The 18,815-nt window shown below is 40.7% G+C and overlaps 1 protein-coding gene across 1 annotated transcript in view; it reads left to right on the top strand.

Annotated features, from left to right (window-relative positions):
* LOC114818649 (uncharacterized) overlaps positions 1-16,667 on the top strand; it is a 47,707-nt gene extending 31,040 nt beyond the window's left edge. Inside the window, 5 exon segments of the mRNA XM_029085399.1 lie at positions 13,770-13,894; positions 13,896-13,941; positions 15,491-15,614; positions 15,617-15,651; positions 16,515-16,667. Of these exon segments, the coding sequence (XP_028941232.1) occupies positions 13,770-13,894; positions 13,896-13,941; positions 15,491-15,614; positions 15,617-15,651; positions 16,515-16,667 (483 nt within the window).
* Positions 16,668-18,815: the final 2,148 nt, after the last annotated feature.

Genomic DNA, 18,815 nt, shown 5'->3' on the forward strand with positions numbered 1-18,815 from the left:
GTGGCAGGTTGTCCCCCTGCAGCCCATGGAGGTCCATGGAGGAACAGATATCTGCCTGCAGCCCATGGAGGACCCCACGGCTGGAGCAGGTGGATGCCCAAAGGAGGCTGTGACCCCATGGGAAGCCCATGCTGAAGGAGGCTCCTGGCAGGACCTGTGGCCCCGTGGAGACAGGAGCCCATGCTGGAGCAGGTTTGCTGCAGGACTTGTGACGCTGTGGGGGACCCACACTGGAGCAGTCCCTTCCTGAAGGACTGCACACCATGGAATGGACCCAGGCTGGAGAAGTTAATGAAGAACTGCAGCCTGTGGGATAGACTCATGTCAGAGAAGCTCATGGAGGACTGTCTCCCATGGGAGAGACTCCACACTGGATCAGGGGAAGAGTGTGAGGATTTCTCTCCCTGAGGAGGAAAGAGCAACAGAAAGCACCTGTGATGAACTGACCACAACCCCCATTCCCTGTTCCCCTGCACTTCTGGGGAAGAGGAGGGAGAGAAAATTGAGAGTGACATTGATCTTGAGAAGAAGGGAGGGGTGCAGGGAAGGTGTTTTAATGTTTAGCTTTTATTTCTCTTTATCTTTCTCTGATTTTGACTGGTAATAAATTAGATTAATTTCCCCAATTTGAGTCTGGTTTGCCTGTGACAGTAATTGGTGAATGATTTCCCCCTTTCTTTATCTTGGCCCATGACCCTTTTACCATGTTTTCTCTCCCTTGTCCAGCTGAGGAGGGGAGTGATAGAGCAGCTTTGGTGGGCACCTGGCATCCAGCCAGGGTCAAGCCACCACAAAACCACGGATTATCCTGGATACCATGGCACTATTTCTGCTTTTAAAGTGAAGCCCAGATCAAACATCCAAATCCATTTGATCTGAAAATTTCAAAATTATCCCCTCTCATTTTTGCTAAATTCACAAAACTGTACATAAAGTTTGTCCTATATTAATGTGTTATATAGCAGCAAGTTGAACAATAATTACTTTAATGTGCGTAGCTTTTGTCCCTGCTTTTTATTCTACTGCATTTTCTTATTCTTTTAAATTATCCCTTTTATCATCAGATCCTCTGTTAACTTTGATAACTTCTAGGGGCCAAGTTTATAGGTTCTGCATCTTAAATCAGCCATTTTCTCATTTTCTGAGTGCTGACTAAAGACTTCCTTTCACATTTACTAAAATTGTTATGAGTTTTTAAAACGCTCTTTAAAAAAAAAGAAGAGTTTTCTAAAATAAAATTAAATTATTTCCTGCTGCTTCTGCTGGATTGAAACAGTTGTTTTGTTGAAACATATTATCCTGTTTAATTGCTTAGTTTCAATGCACATTATTGTTTTTCACATGAATATGATGGATCTGGTTTATTACTGTAATACTGGTGTCAAAGAGGCATAAACCACTCTGAACAGAGAAGGGAGTAAGGTCTCATGGATTAAATCAATAGACTTACCTTTGTCATCAGCTCTTAGAGGAGATTTTACCCATGAGATATTTACTAAATTATTCTGGAAACTAGCAGCATGGATTCGTGTGATGTGTTTGTGCAGTGCTCCTCCATGCTATGAAGAGCTGAGAGCTTGTTTTGTTTTTGTACACTGTCTTGGGTGCCATTTTTGAGCTTCTTCCCAGAGCAGCATTCTCCTTAATGATCAGTTTTCACCTCATCCTCATGACTTGGGGGCTGCACTGGGACTTTACACTCAAGACCAAGGGGCTAAGAAGAAAATTAAAAGGATGGTCCTGAGCACCTTGGGAACTCCTCTTTTACACAGTTAGGAAGCTCTGTACTGTCAAACCTCACCGGATGCATGATGTTTCCTACTTTGTGGTTGGTATATCGGAAGGGACAGAGCTATGTTCCCACCCTGTAGTGGGAACAAGTCCTACACGATTTCCTGCAAAAAGCTTTCTTGAACCACACTATCACAGATAAACATACACATGAGCACACTGTGACCACTTTACTGAGATCTATAGCATGATGCCATTCAATTAATACATTAATTAGTTCTATATACTGAACAGCTATGGTTAACTGGACTCTACCAAACAACATGTTGTAATGAAGTAGTAAAATTAAATTGCAAAAACATTGTGCCATATTTGATGAAATTTCAACTTGAGATTATATTAATGTTTGTGGTTTATATTTACTTTCATATATGCCTATTATAGTCAGCAAGAGAGAATGTTTGTTGAAATTAGTCTGTTCTGTGCAACACATATTTTGGGTAACAGAATATAATCTAGTGAAAAAAAGATAAGTAGTCTTTTTAATATTATCCCTTTACTGGTCTCTACCTAATAGCTAAGACTGTACTTTCCTAAAAAGCAGGTCTCGAAGGATATCTGGATGGAGGCCGGGGTTGGGTTGCTGCCTTGTGTAGGACGATCTTCTGCTCCTCCTTTGGCTGCAAACTAAAAGGGTGAAGCCGATTCACCACACACATGATACTTCTTATTCCCACAAATTTCCTGTCCCTAGACAAGATATTTCTTCCTCTCTTTAATCATCCCCTCAGGGACCAAGAATTACATGTGAAGTATATCTGATATTAGTATTTCATGAGGTCACACAGTGGTAGAAAAATACTTTCATGTCTTCAAAGCAGCCTTGGAGACTGTGTATAGAGACTTGCAGAATGCTGCTCATTGAACTGAATTTCACTGAGGAGCAATTTCAAAGAGTATTTTGACACTTAAATCTATTTATGAGATGGTAAAGGGATTAAACGATAAAATAGAATCTGGTCATATCCAGATATCTCCTCCCACACACACCTGGTTCCTACTGTAGCTGTAAGTAAATGCATTACCTTTTGACTTCCTTGTGTGAAACTTGGGGTAAACCTAGCCTGTGTTATATTGTAAAAACTTATGTTGTATCACTGATGACAGAATTTGAGTGCTGTTATTTGGTTGCCATGGCTGCCAAAAGATGGATAGATTGCTGTAGTAAAGAGATTTTATTTACATCCACCCACACAGCATGTTTTTTGACATCCTGGCCCAATACGAATTTCCAGAAGATTAATTTACTTAGCTGGGATTTTGTGGCTGTAACTGGCAGTGGGAAAGTGGGATCGTATTCACCTCTGCACGACCATTTTGCTCTGAATTAGAAGTGCCCTGAGACCTTCCAGGACACAAAACCTTTTTACTCCTCATGCAGTGATCTGATACCCAAAAGGGAGAGGAAACCAAGTGGGTCAGCGGCAAGTGAAACTCAACAGGGAGCCGGGCTGGAGTCTGGTGCTGTAAACAAGGTGATGAGGGAGACAAGGGAGATGTCTTTTAAGACAATGTTGGGCCAGGAGCAAGTCCCCTGTGGCCCTAGAGTGCAAGCTCTCCTGGTGTGGGAGGACAGACAGACAGCACAGAGACAGGTCCTGCCAGCGTGCCAACCCCAGCTCAGCCAGAGCTCTGTACCAAGTACAGTTGGGGCAGGTCTGGATGCACAGGCCCTGCAAAATAGGTCATCACATTGGGCTTTGTGAAAAGGGAAAATTGTGGCTTGCAGAGATGTAATTACTGTAAACTATTTACTGGATGGAGTTTTTGAGGAAGGTGGAAGATGTGTTGCCAGGAGACGGAAGGTGAAAGGAGCTCTTCTGCTGCTGTGATTTTACTAGACGGCTGGGTTAATGTGGGTGCTGCCCTTGTTAGGTGGTCATTGTAAGATTTAATTAATAGTTAGGCCATCTAAATATTTGCAGATGGGTGGGTTTAAAATTTGAATAAATTAATAAATATAGCTCTGACACCTGAGCCCAACTCAGCATTTCCAAGCACAATTCAGAGCTGGCAGGATAGCTTCCATTTTTGATTAGCAATAAATCTAATTGCCAAGGAATGGCTGACTTTCAGGCCAGGACTGTATAACAAGCCATCTGAGGGTAGGAATCAGGCTAAACGAGCCTGATATAATGATTTATTTACAGCAACTCTGATACTTTTAGTAATCCATTTTAATTGTATAGACAGAAACTTCATTATCTCTTCACATATCTGTGATCCCTTCAAGGGCTAGGGAGTTGCAAAGCAAGCCCACAGAGAGGGGAACGCTCAGAAGATTTCATCCTGCAAGCTCCTGAGCAGATTGCACATCTCACCAGGCAGAATAGGGTATTTGATTCTTCACACAATTTCCCCCTGTAAGTTATTCAAGTCAGTAGAATAAAATTGAATTTATTTTATTTAGGGTCTAATAAGGAAAGATAGTTAATTTCTGTTGGATAATTAGAATAAATCTCTAATTGAATCAAAGTCAATGTAAGTAAATGTTTTTATTAGGTTGTCAGCTTGTTGTTTGAATGTACTCCTGTGCATGTTTATAGCTACCTTAGTTTGGGAGAGGGAGGTGTTTTAACTACAAAATTGATTAAACTTGTAAGAGTGTCTTTATTCCTTTAGAAAGTATTTATTTTTCAATTTAAAATAGATTGGCCTCTTTTTTGACTCAAGCCTATAATTTTTTTTGAGACAAATGGGGATTGTAACATAATAGTATGTCACACGCTATTCCCAACACAAAGGTTTTCCTTGGAAAAATTGAGCTTTTTCTTAGTTGAAACCCCAGTTTTCTTCTGGAAAACGACCTAGATAGATAGAACCTTTTTGACTAACTGTATTTGAGTCAGTTCAGTTTGCAGAAAAAGTGCCAGCTATATGTCCCTCTCATAGTTCAACAGCAGCAGCAAAAAAAGGCAACAGCAGTGCTGGCTTTGTGCTGCTTAAGCCCAACATGCCTCTGCCAGGAACATCTGTACCCATCCTCTGCTTTGTCTTTTCCTCTGGGGGGAAAAGTCAATTGAGGGCACATGCTAAAGCTGTAAGATGGTTTGAAACCTCACCAAAGAATAGGGTTCCTTTGCTTCATCCCCATCCTTGTCACTTTTCAAAAGAATTAGGCTGATATGTTGCTCAAGGGGTCTGAGCATAGGGTAATATCACTGCTGCTCTAAGGCTGGAGAAGTGGGATGAAAAGTCTTAATTGTTCCTTGCTTGTTTCAGGTAGAAACCTGCTTTTTAAGTTGCTGTTAAAAGGATAAAAGTTCTCTGGGGAGTGGAGGAGCAGAACAGCCAGTTAGCATGTCTACCTATCTACCAAGCCTAAGTAGACATATTGACGCACATTGAAGACTATGAAATGGAAGCAAAGAGACTGAAGTACTACTGCTACAGCTACAGCTGTTTGGGAGAGCAGAGAGAAAGCAAAAACACTGGCCTCATTGAAGTCATTCTCCTTCAAAACAAGAATAAAACTGGTCAGCAAAAAATCCGGAAAGTTAGCAGAGTGGAGCATTTCAGATGTGGGCCATGCAGTGATGTTCCTCATCCCACATTAAAGTCTGGGAATCTGGCAAAGGATTCTGGCTTTGGATACATCATTACATCAGGTGCCTTTAAAAATCCCAGCCTCAATCATTGCCATGGACAGATGGGAACAGTTTTATGCTGGTTTTTTGGAAGCCATTTCTGGACTGTTCCTATCACAGATTTGTGTTTTCCCCTATCACTCACATCAACACACAGTTCAGGAAATGCAACCTGGATCCTTTTTTTTTTCTTTTTTTTAAATTATTATTAATAATAATAATAATAATAATAATAATAATAATAATAATAATAATAATAATAATAATAATATATTTAATAATAATAATAATAATAATAATAATAATAATAATAATAATATATTATGTACACTGGACAATGATAGGAGAAAGAGAAATAATAGAGGTTAATACCACTTTAATGTATCTGTCAGTTACACAGTAAGACTCCAACAGAAAGTGACAGTCAGAGAAAAGCTAGCAGTTCTGTTTTCCTGGGATCTTTATGTCTGCACAATCCATTTGATTCATACCAGGCTGAACCTTTTCAGCCAAGATACTCTTTCTAGCTGAGACTCTGCTGAGGCATCTCTCACAAGTATGGTCCAGGAAGGAGAAGTAAAAACCTAACTTCTTCTTGGGTGATGTGACCTGGACAACAGGTGAGGGAGATGAAAATAAATCTTTTGTGAGATGAATACACAAAGAATCCGTTGCTGCTGCCCCAGTGGGTCACAAGGCCACATACCCCTAAAAGTGCTGCAGAGCTTGTGCAGGAGAAGCCTCCTGCAGCATATAAAAACTAGCTTAACACAGACACAGCAGCACTGGTCAAAGCATCAGAAGACTGTAAAACTGGCTGACCTTTGCCAAGTGTGAATGATGGAATCTGGAGGTACCATTCGCAATTAAAAGCTGGAGCTTCTGAGTCTTCTGTTGGCAGTTGGCCACTCCTGGTGACATGGCACTACTCCTGCTGCGGTTAGTGAGAATAGCAGCAATTCTGTCTGATATGTAACTGTTATGGGCTCACACAGGAGAAGGAAACTGTTTGGCTACATTCAGCATCTCGCTTTCTTTCAGTGCTTTGTAGACCAAAATCTCATCCTAGAAATCTAAATGGTGCAGCTGATATTAGTGTTTGCCTAAAATAATCTTTCATTGTCTGAGACTTAATAATCCCCAGGTGATACTAAAACCTTTGGTATTCATTAAACTCATGCTACACTTGGGAATGCCATTGCCTACCTCCAGGAGGTGCTGCTAGTTGTGCTCTTTGAGGAAAAGGTTGCAACCCTACTTTGGTGGTGCCACAAAGCCCGAGATTCTCAACTTTGAAGGAGCTGCAGAGTGTATAATGGCTGACTAAAGACCATGGCTACCAAGCAAGTTGGTAGACAGGACCACTAGCCCATTCATGCACTTACTCTTTGGCTGTCTGCATTTAACACTTCTGTGGTTAATGACTGCAGAAAGGGGCAGGCATTTTCCCAGTGAAGAAATCAATGAAAAAAAAGCAGGAAGCACATTGTCTGTACCTGTTGGTGTTGCCATAATCTCTGCTGAGAAGGTCACAGTTCAACAGTCACAAGCTTCCTGAGGTCCTCCTAGCTTGCTTATGTGTGGTGACTGCACAGCCCGTAAGCCTCTCCTCATAAACTCCTCCAATCCCAGTTTTATCCTCTGGGCTCCAATTGCTTTAGGTTACTGATGTGCATAACAATGTCAGCAGGCACTCACCCATTGAGCTCTGCTGCTGGAGATTATGCTCATATTGGTAGTACAGTGTTTCTCTCATAGGTTTGCTGTCATAAAGCTTCATGGTGCTGTAGAGATAGCACTTCTGCCTTTGCTTCAGGACCCATCAGAGAAAGGCTGCACACAGCTATTTGTGAACAATAGGATTGAATTTGCATGTGATTCAAAAGTAATTTCACATGGCTTTGAAAGGCTTTGATCTTTTTTCTTTCCTTCCATTGTTCTCTTGCAGGGGTATTTTATTAAATGAAGCAGGGAATAAAAACAAGGAAAAAAACTACACCATGAGGGTTATATTGGAACATTTAAACCATTTAAAACCACTAAGAGCATAATTTCATGGTGTAACACTTGTTAGAGACCCCCTTTGTTACCTCAGAAAGGACTGGTACTTTTGAGTGGCAAATGTCAACAGTTTGAAAAATGGAAGCTCAGTCTCAAGGTGTGGAGTCATGTCAGTGCAGTTCTTCACCTGCTGGGGACTATGAGCCCAAGGATGGGGCCAGAAGGAAAGAAGCAGTAAAGCATTTTTTCCAATTTTTATTAATGTTAGTAAAGCTGAGGTTCCTTAAATTCAGTCTTTGACTTCTATGGGCGAGCACAGTAATGACTGAGGCTTTGCTGGCTTGCGCTAGTTGGGAATACAAGCTTGGGAAGTGTACAGCAGATTTATAAATATTCTGTTAGTCTTGAACACTGAGCATAAATGGGAAAGATGCAAAAGGAGGAGAAGGATATTGAATTAAACCAATAAAACCGTCCAGCTGGAAAAGCTCAAGGAATGTGTAGAGATTGCTAGGAGTCAGAAATTAATTCATTAAAAGATGTACCAGAATTAATGAGCTAAGATAATGAAAGGACGAGTCTGTCTCCCTTTTTGCCTCCTTAAAAAAAAAAAGACAAGTGGATGGGGGAGGGAAGGAAGAATTGCAGAAAGGGCAGAGTCTAACCTGCATCTGCTCCACTCCAGTAACAAAGCCCTTTTGGACCTGAAGTGTCTCCATGAGATCCCCACTGGAGCCCTTACCAACCATATCCACTGCATGGGCCAGGACCCAGAAATATGCAATTCTCTCAAAGTTCCTCTTCCTTTCCTTCTCCTGTCTCCCCTTCTTCCAAAGTTCCTCTGCCTTTTCTTGCCATCTTGCACTCAGCTTTTCAGCCATCTTGAGACTCACTGTACTGCAGCCAACAGGCTGAGATGTCACGAGCCATCCAGAGCTGCCCAGACTGGGAAAGATCTATCAAAAAAAAAAAAAAAAGAGAGAGAGAGAGATGACCAGGCCACAGTTAACTGGGGAAGGGAGCCAGCAACCAGAGTGATAGCTGTTGTGGCTGACCTGCCAGCCCAAAGCGTCCATCTGTGACTGACCATCTGTCTTGCATCCTCCAAGCATCAACAAAATACCATATATTTCCCCAGATCTGCTATCCTTTCTCTCCTCCTTCCTCTTATGTCTGTCCATGACTGGCCACAAACAGGGAAAGCAGCATCTCAGGGCAGAACAGAAATAACCATGGTCTCTCATTTGATGGGATTGTTTGAATAGGTGGCAATATCAGTACACCAGCATGCAGAGCTGCGCAGGGTTACTTCAGCAGGTAACCTCCTCACCACAGGAAATTAAAGTGTGGGAAGCACTTATAACAGCATCTGGTAGGAAACATCATCAGAACATGGCAGGACATGGGACATATATGGTGAAAGATGACAGAAAGGTCACTGAAAGGAAAGATAGAGTTCTCACTTAAACAAATGGAAAAGGTTGCTTATTTTGAGCTTTGTATCATTGAATTCTGACATTGTAAATTGTATTCTATTATTTTGCTTGGAAAAAAAAGAAGCATGGACATAGGCGTCACTGCTGAGAGGAGCAGAACAGCTTCATTTTGAGGAGGAATATAAATAAAGGTGAAACCAAACAAGACTGGAAAGACAAAGCAGAGTCCATTTAAAATAAGATGATCCTACCTGATTTCAGCCCAGTGTGTATTCAAAGCTTCTTGTGGCACTTATTAAATGCTGCCCACTGAGAAAGACTCTGATGAGCATTTCTCCCCTATTTCTTTGTTAGTGAGACTGTTCCTAATGGCAGCAGTAGAGCATGTTGCTGCTTAATGCATAAAGCCTGCTGTGTTTGCCTACACAGCCACCCGAGTTGGTAGCATTAAATTCACAGCACTGTGCTTTGAGTTACCTTGCAGAATGGAAGACTTCATATATAAACCAAACTCTATTCAGCTCTGACTCACTCTCGCTTTTCCACAGGAGATAGTATTAATATTAAATTCTATTTCTCCACAGGAACAGTATCATTTCCATTCTGTTGACAAATATCCTAGCAACACAGGGGCAGAGGAAGAGGAGACATAAAGTGTGTCAGAGAGCTCTGGGAACAGATCTAAGTGTTTTACACTGCCTCAGCCATGGCACTGATGTTTCTTTCAGATGTCCATAACTTTGCTTTTTTGCAATGCATCTGACTGTTCTGATTCTCCCTGTGAAACCCCTGCCCAGCCTTCAAAATCCATTTCTGTGTGGACACACAGGGCTGCTGAGAGCTGGAGTGCAAATGCGTAGCATCATGCATCCTGACATTAGCCAGAGGTTTTGGGAAGCAAAACATGTTCATACTATGAGAACCAGACAGCAGACATCATCATGAAGGCAGAAAGAACAGATCCAGCAAAACCCTCTGAAAATGCTTTGTGATTCAAACAAGCCAACTTCATCTGTGCTAATAAGGCAGAGGCGGAACGTTTCATTTAAATCCTAATGAAATGGAATTACAGTGTCCCACTGACTTGCATCAGGGGGCTGTGGGCTGTGAAGTCTGTTGAAAACCTTGAAAATCTAAAAATCCCATTTTTAGATATGATCCCTGAACACCTCTAACTTTCTGTAGCAATTTACCAAAAACAGAGTAGCAAATGAGTGAGTGAGTCTGTAACTTTCCAATAAGTATCACAAGATATTAATAGAAAACAAAATTTTAATTCACAATATGAAACTCTACTGTTGAGAATTAATTCTATCGAGGGATGAGAAAGATGCATACATACAACATGGCTTATGTATCTGCATGAATATTTGGAATATAGCTGTTCCCAAACAGCTGACAAGCCAGGGATTATTTGTCAAAAGTGTGCACTGAATACTATTAGGTAATGGGTGCATTTGGGATGATCATGGTTAATTCACAGATTATTCAAGAACTGAAAAAAAAAAAAAAAAAAAGAAGTGATGAGGTTTATCAGCACCTGTAGGAATTATGCATCTAGCTGCAGTGTGGAGACTGCTGTTTTGCAAATGGCAAGCACTCAGAAATGATGTCTTTCACAAAAATTTGTGGTGAAACTGAAAAGTGGGCAGAAGACTCTGGTCACTTATTTCCCCTTGTTTTGCAGAATAAGCATGATAATCCTCATCTACTGCCACTCATCCCAAAAGACAGAACACATCTTGCATTGTATTACTTGGAAGACAAAGCAGCTTTCTGAAATTAAGTGCAGTTTTGCAGACAGCGCATCAAGAAGCTCATCTAGAAGGAGTTTCCTGGTGTGATTTTGGATCTCAATTTCCTGTGCTGTCTGTAAGAAGCATCTTGGGGATATGCTTCAGAATGGACTTCCGAGAGAGTGCCCCAAAAGGCTGCTGGACACTTAGATCTTGGTGATTACTAAGCAAGCTCTTGAAAACTACCTGCACTGCCCATCTTAGGGAAGACCTGGATTCCAGTCTGTGGTGTCTGTAAAAAGTATGTCCTCACCAAAATATATCCCACGCCCAAGTAAGAGTCAAGAGTAATTTTAAGGAAAAGATTTCTCTGGGCCTAATGGTATATTTGTAGCCTGTATTTGTATAGAGGTAGAATGGAGGTCATTTCAGTCCCTTCACTAAATATTTGGATTTTAAATAAGTGCATCTGTGCAAATGGACACTATGTGTCAGTGCTTTTTTAAGGGACCAGGGAATGTATTTGTTGTACAAGAGGATGTTTGAACGGGATTTAAGATATGGGTAGGAACCTATGTAAATTTAATAGAGCTTGAAAAGCTTCTCAGCTAAGCCCCATGAGATTGTTTTACCAGCAGACCTCAATAATGGCATTATGTGAAAATCCTCTCCCAAAGGAACAGTTTATGTGAAGTCTCTGCTAGGTGTTGCCCTCCAGCTGACACAGGGATGAGCAGGTGCCTATCCTCACCACAGTGCACACACAAAATTACATAAATTAAGTCTCCACGTGCACACCTGTCTAGCCTCAGAAAACAACTTTACAGTGCTGGCTGAAATGCTGGGATGATGGCTGTGTCCTATACTGCCTCCCATTCTGAGACAGGAATTTGCCCTCCAGACCCATATGATTTCTCAATTTATTGTTTATATTAAGGGCCTGATACACAAAGACACTTAAAGCAATGTACATAAAGGTACTGGGAAGACCTTATCCCACCCACCTGTTTGAAGAAAAGCTCTCACACAACAAAAGCTTTCAGGTATAATACTGGAAGTGGTTTCATTTCCCAGAGCAAAGAACCATGCTGGTAAAAGCTGGCATAATATAAAAACCTCAAGGACAAGTATTTCTCTCTTTATACAGAAAAAGAAGAAGAAATAAAAGGAAAGAAGAGCACACATCCATAAAACTGGTATCTATCTCTTTTTTAACATATCCTTTCTTAGATCTCTCTCAGATTCTTAATAAGTGGTGGATTTTAATATTCATTGCATATTTTAATACCTCTTCATAGCTGTTATGCATATTTGTATATGAGTATATATGTGCACATACATATGCATCTACACATTGATACATACACATCCAGAAGTGTATGTTATATGTAGAAACACATTTATACATACCTGCAACTTTCTGTCCTATAGAGGCATCACTTTCATTTGTATCTTTTCCTTATGCCTTCTCTATCTTTTTACTGGTACAGATGTAAGTTTTCCACACACTAGATATGATTTCAACATCTTTTGTTCAAAGGTCAATCCACTGCCACTGCAATGATTGAAATTAAATCACTCTGGGGGTTTCTCGTGGCACAGTGAATATCAAAATATGAACTAGTTTTGCCTCCATTGCCAGCACAGACCCACTTTGCAGTTACTAAGGCAGATCTGACTTTTTTTTTTTCTAAATGTAAAATGAATGTAATGTTATCTTGACCTTTCAGAGAAGTACTGAGAGGAGAGCAGAGGTTAGAGACAATCTGCATGTGACCTTGCCCCAGCACAAGCTTCACTCTTGCAAAGTTCTGCAAACCATCATTAGGTCCCATGATTTATCTGTCCAAACCAAATCCTGCGGTTTATATGAGCCTATCTCTCAAACACAGAAACCAAGCAATTTCCATGACAGGAACTCCCTGCACAAGGATGAGTTCCTTTAACGGTCACAGGGGATGCCAAGAGAAGGTGGAGACTTCTCCCGTGTGTTGTTGAAGTTGTATATGAGGAGAAACACATGACAACCAGCCAAGGCAGAGCAAATTGTGCAATCAGCTTGGCTTGATGAGCCTTTGGTGGCATGACACTGTATCAGGGTAGAGAAACCATGACCTCTGTGTTGCACTCTGTCCTTTCTTAGAGAAGAAAGGCTATGTAACATGCTGGCAATTTCTGTTGCAGAGCCACAAGCAGCCCCATAGCCAACCCCAGTACTTGGGATGGTCTCAGATCCCAAAGCACTCAGAGAGAGATGAAATTGTAATGCTGTGAATCTCCTTTCAGGAAACAGAAAAGAGGGAGTGGGAGCAGGAGAAATTTATTGTACCTTCCTCCTCCTTTTTTGTCTCGACTCCTGCCAAGCACATCTGGCCAAAGAAGGGGGAAATGTGGTTTCCACAAGATGAAACTTTGAATGGATACAAGCAGTTTCTAAGGAGACCTGCTCTGTAATTGTAGAGGAAATTACAAGCTGAATCATCTGTGGTTTGGGGAGAGAAATCAATGATATTTTGTAAGTTGAACCCAACTGTGCTGACTACTTACCAAGAAGGAAACTGGAAAGAAATAAATTCCAAGAACTTTGAACAAAAAATCCATCTTAATTCAGGTCTGACAGATCTGTTTTGTTCTTCTTGTCTAAAGCAACATGATGTACCAGTCTGAAATCCCTATTTGTGTTGCAGAGACAGGCCTTCCCCAGCAAAGATAAATTAATACACTACACTCCAGGCCTGACAAACCACTTGCTGCCTAGTCTTGGGAATGCACAAAGGCCCACACACCTTTCAGGGCTGGCCTGCCCAACTTGCTAGTGTCTCTCCAAGGGGCAGATCCAAAGCAGAATCCAGGAACTGTGATGCATTGCACCACGCATTGAAATGGATTGCTGAAGCACAGCTGCACCCACTGGACCCTGTAATGACAGCAGCAAACTAATTCTTCTTATAACCTAAATGGCATCTGACTCTTAAATTAGTGCTCTTCATATGTTTGGGGTTTTTTTTGGAAGACAAGGGGGAAAAAAATTGAAACCCTGAATATCTACTAGCATTTGCCCTTCATTTTGTAGTTTTACTTTACTGAATGTCCCTGTGGAATGTTGAACTTAACTTAGCTAAATTAGAAGAGATAATAGGGAGATAATACTCTGTCTTCTGGAAGGAAGAGTGAGACTTTTCTTTTGTGTTTATTCTATGTCTCTTTCTGGTGTTCAGAACTCCACAGTCAAACATTCCAATGCCTGGTTCTTGCCCCTAATCTTTGGCAGACTTAATCCTGCACGTAGTGTAATTCCCAACTCATCTCACCAGGACTCATCCATAAAGCAGACTTGTCAAAATCTGTCAGAAACGCTGGATTAGTTACAAAGGTCAATGCTACTTACTCAAACAAGAATGAGATGGACTCAAGCTGAGGTACTGGAATCTTCAAAAGAGAAGTATTTGTAATTTATTCTCTATTTCCCATGGCTGTTTTTCTTGTACCTGACTCTTTATTCTTCCCTTTCTGCTTCTCTTCTGGTGTATCAATGTTGACCAAAAGTACTTGATATTCAGCTTAGTGCTGCTGGTGAGGTTAGTTGCTCTCTGCCTATCCACAGGACATAGTAGCAAGTAGCAATGAAACACTTTACACTTTTACACTCATGCAAGTAGCAACAAAACAGCTCCTGTTTGGAACTTAGACCTTCTGGAGCTTCTATTCCTTTCTCATATCATCCTACCTCCCTTATTATGTCAAGGGTTTTGAGCAAGGGGTCTATTTTCCTCATGTGGTAAAATAAGGCATATATAATAAACCAGTGAAGGGAAGTCAAGGAGTCCAGTATCCTTAACTGTAACAGGACACAAAGCTGATGGGCTATAGTTGAGGGATTTCTCCCTCTGCTTCCCGCACAACACACAGCATGATGCCTACCAGGTTGGACCTTTCTCTGTGGTTTATCAAACCCCTTATGAATAGTGAACCCTTTTTCAACTTCACAAGATATAGTTGCTAAAAGACATTCTGACTTCACCTTGCTACCTGCTCAGATTATATGAGGTGAACCCTGTAACCTGAAGCCCTGTATCAAAAATACTTGCTGTAGCTTTCAAAAGCCAAACACAAATGTTTCCATAAATGTTTGCTTTGGAGTGCCATATTCCTTTTGAGCCATGTCTGCAAGAGTGTATGAAATCAAAATGCCTCAGGATGGTGAAGAGAAGCCTAAACACCAGAAGTTCCCCTGAGCCTAAACACCAGTACAAGCGTGCTTTTGCTCCAAGGCGCAGATGAAAGTATCCTCCCTACCAAATGGAAAGGCAAACTCTTGAGGACGCAGTCTGTTTGGAGAGACTCCGAGTGGAGAACTGTCCCTGTCTATTCCATTCCCAAGCTAGTAAGGTTCATAAGAAAGAAGCACCATAAATAGCATCCTTTTGGACAAGTTCAGATCTCTCCACTTCTGCTCACCTATCTTCTTCTACTTCTTCTTTTCACTCTAAGGTTCATTTTTCCTGAATTTATTTGTCAAAAATGCCTAAGTAGGGCCCTCCAGTGACAGCCACTTCATAATGCCTCCCCTCAATGCCTTTCTTATAGAGGGTATATGACAGTCTTGAGATACCTTCTGTTCTCTTCTGACTGTACAGAAAGCTCACATAAATACTTACACCACGGGCCCAACTTACAAACACAGAACAGCTGCCTGGGTCCCACAGTTCAGATTTTTCCTTTTTTTTTAAGCCATCCTTTTCTCTGTTCCTTTTTTTCAGTCTGTGATTTCCCTCCCTTTGAAAACATAAGCTTTCCATGGATTTCCCTGTCACTTCACATTTTCACTTCTATTAGATTTCCCCTTCTTGGACTTTCTTTTGTGGCACTGTCCCTTTCCAGTCCCCAGTCATATGTCCTACATTTTTCTTTGCTTACCTCTTATTCACAAAACTCTAAGCATTCACATCTCTTATGTTTAACTCTCTCTACTGTGCAAAAAACCTGCTGGACTGAAAGAGCAGGAGGTCACCTAACCAGTGCAAATAAGAATTAATTCCTTTGTAAACTTGCTCAGGGCAGAAGGAAACCCATTTCTGGACAGGGGGAAGTTACCAAAAAGCAAGTGTTCTGTGACTAGAAATGAAAACAAACATCAGCTGAAGGAACTTCATGACTCAACTGATCAAAAAATTCTACTATTAAAAATGCTCTTGTTTTCATGTGAATAGTTTCCCTTTGTAGCCATGGAAATTCTGGAGATTCCATTTATATCATCTAAAGAAGGAAAGTTGAGGTACAAATTTCAAAGGAGAAGCTGGACGGTGGATAATAAGTTCTCTATTTAATCTCTGTTTGGCAGATTGTCTGGTCAGTAGCCTAGACTTGGTGTTATAAAAAGCTTGCATTAATATTTTCTTTTAGATTCTTTTAATGAATTCATTCAGCACATCTTCCTACTTCCAAGTATTTCAGCCAATGAATCTACTGGAGCTATTGCTGATATGGTGAATTTAGAATTAGCACTGTAGAATAGTGAAAACAAGCGAATTTCAGATTTGTGAACATATGTTGGAAGTAGAAATTTGATTCTGTAAGTTTTACCCATGTAACAGAGGTCAACAATGACCTCCTGAACGTCTCAAATTCTGAATGTCACCTACCTGCAATGAATTACTTATGAGTGCTATAGTCTACTCTGAATAACAAATATATTCAAGAAAACTACAATTTATTTGAGGATAATTCATAAAGAGAGGATGAGGTGAAATTAATCTAATATGGAATATAAAATGAATTATTCATGCAGCACTACAGGACAATGATATCCCCACAAGCAATAACAGCATAACATCCATGTGGAAGAGGGACCCCATTCAGTTTTTCTTCCATCCCAGCAAATATAAGCGTACCAAACTGCTTTCAGAATTTCATAGCAACCTGCTGCTTCTGTTAAGATTCTGGAGTTATTTTTTTGCCTGCAGTGGTCATTTTTGAAATGGAGTGATGAATTTCTCACAACCTGCATTCAAAGGCCTCTGTTATCCCTTTTCAGAGCTGTTGGGGGACTCATTAACATCCTGTTTATCATAAAAATTTTCCTGACTCTGAATATTGGACTTAAAAAACTGAGATGATTTATGATTCACATAGTTTACCTTGCTCTTGAACCTCTGTTATCCCTGTGGGATGAACATTTCCAGGATTAGCTAAAGAAAGCATCATCTTATTAAAATGTTGCCCAAAGCTGCGATGTACATACTATGGAAACACAAATTAAAAGAAAATTGGATTTCCAGCGACTGAGCTGAGATTAATGATTTCATGTCAGGAGTGAAAAAGTTCCCTTTTCACATCTTCTTGTTTTCCTTTGTGGTCTCTCTTTGTCTTTGTTTCTAGGCAGCGGTGAATGGGACAGATCTCCCTGCAGCAAGAGGCTACCATTCATCGGGCGTGTACAAACCAAAACTGATGCACCCTTAACCTGCCACTGAACCCCAGGTGGAACCTGACTGGCTGCTGCAGGACTCGGAATAGAGTTCAGCTGCAATTCAGTAGTGCAGAAAAATCTTTTTAATAGAAAAATCAAGATCTTACATTAAAAAAGAAAGGCTATTATAAAACAATACTTTTCTGTTTTGTTCGCATTATTGTTGACTGTTTAAAATGATGCTATAAATACAAATTCTGATTAGATTTGAATGCTTGATGAAATCAGCATGCCATTTAGATTTTCCACAGGGTGTTCAAGAACATCCATAAGAGCTCTTTAATTATTAAATAATTACAAATCACTCATTAAAATATTATTCATTTCACCATTTAATCATGCCAAGACACACATACTAAATCATAGAATTTTTCCTTAGTGCTGGATAGACCCAAGGAGAGCTAATTGAATGTTCTTAATATTTAAGTTGTTAAATTGATAGTTCAATAAACTGCAACAGAACCATAAGATGAGGCCCAAATCACAGGGATAACTCATGAATCTATCATTGGGCCCAGGAAGTGGTGCACCACTTTGTGAACTTCATAGGATGACACTTTGTTAAGTTAAAAAAACCTTGTTACCACATTTTGGTTTGTCTAAGTTCTCAATATGATCCATGACTCTCTTTCCCAAAAGCAAATTTTCACTTTCTTTCCCTTTGCTTTTGACTCCATTGGTTAGTGCAAGTTCCTTTTCCAAGGTACTTTCCCTCACTATCTAAGAAGGTAAATGGAAAAGCTGGGGCCAGGAATGCTTGCTTGCTCATCCAGGTGATGACAAAACATCTCATCAGTTAGGAAGAATGAGGACACTAGCAAAAATGGAGTTAGCATTTCAGCCCTCCCATTATTCAACATAACTTCAGAGAATGACTGCACTGAGCTAAACAGCAGCTGCCTTTTTTATCTAAGTTTTTGCTATAAAGTAGATGTTGGATTTCTCCCTGCATGAATAAACTGAGGGTATGAGTAAGCTAAGAGTAAGAGCAGATCAAGGGCTTCCTGGGGATCAGACTCACCTGCCGTTAGAACAAATGGCTAGTGTGGGCAGTATATACCTTTTCACATCCCTAGGCCACCTGTGGTGTGGTCCTACCCAGGAGGGTTGCCAAGGAGCAGAGGGCACCAGACATAAGGTCCCTCCAGACACTCATCTTTCTGAGCACTGGGATAGCTGCATTCCCTCAGAATCAATGACTTTCCCTGTAATTATCTCAAGGAATGCCAACCATACCAAGACAAAATTATGTTTTATACAAACCATTTTTTTCCTGGCTAACTGTTATTCCAGCGTTTTAGTAACATCCACAGTGGTTTTTGTAGGGTCACAAGGGAAGATGGTAGCAGAGCTGGGGGCAAAGTTGAGGAGGAACTCATTCTCATTCTTCAAACCTTCTATCCACCAAGGAATACAGCTTCTCAAATCAAAGTGAATGGGGTGAATTTAAAGAGGAGACAACAAACTGACCAGTGAATCCAAGCATCATTTGTACAAATGACACGACTTCATATTGTCAGAGATGTGGCCCCCACCTTGACTTTTTTTTTGCAGAATTGTTTTCCCTAGAGAGAGAAAAGGCTTCTGTGTCCTAGGTAGAGTTATAAAGAGCCTTATCAGTCATTGAGTAAAGTTCCTTTTCTTCCCCAGCAGGCTACTGCAATTTCAATATTTGCAGAAATAGCCATGGAAAGGCTGACAAAATATCCATCTGTTTTACAAGGTCACCACACAGTGTGGCCACCACTGTTAAGACAGCAAGAGAGTAAAGGCTACAAGCCTGCTGTGCCACAGG

Source organism: Antrostomus carolinensis, unplaced genomic scaffold (genome assembly GCF_000700745.2).
Source record: "Antrostomus carolinensis isolate BGI_N321 unplaced genomic scaffold, ASM70074v2 scaffold13750, whole genome shotgun sequence".
Taxonomy (NCBI): domain Eukaryota; kingdom Metazoa; phylum Chordata; class Aves; order Caprimulgiformes; family Caprimulgidae; genus Antrostomus; species Antrostomus carolinensis.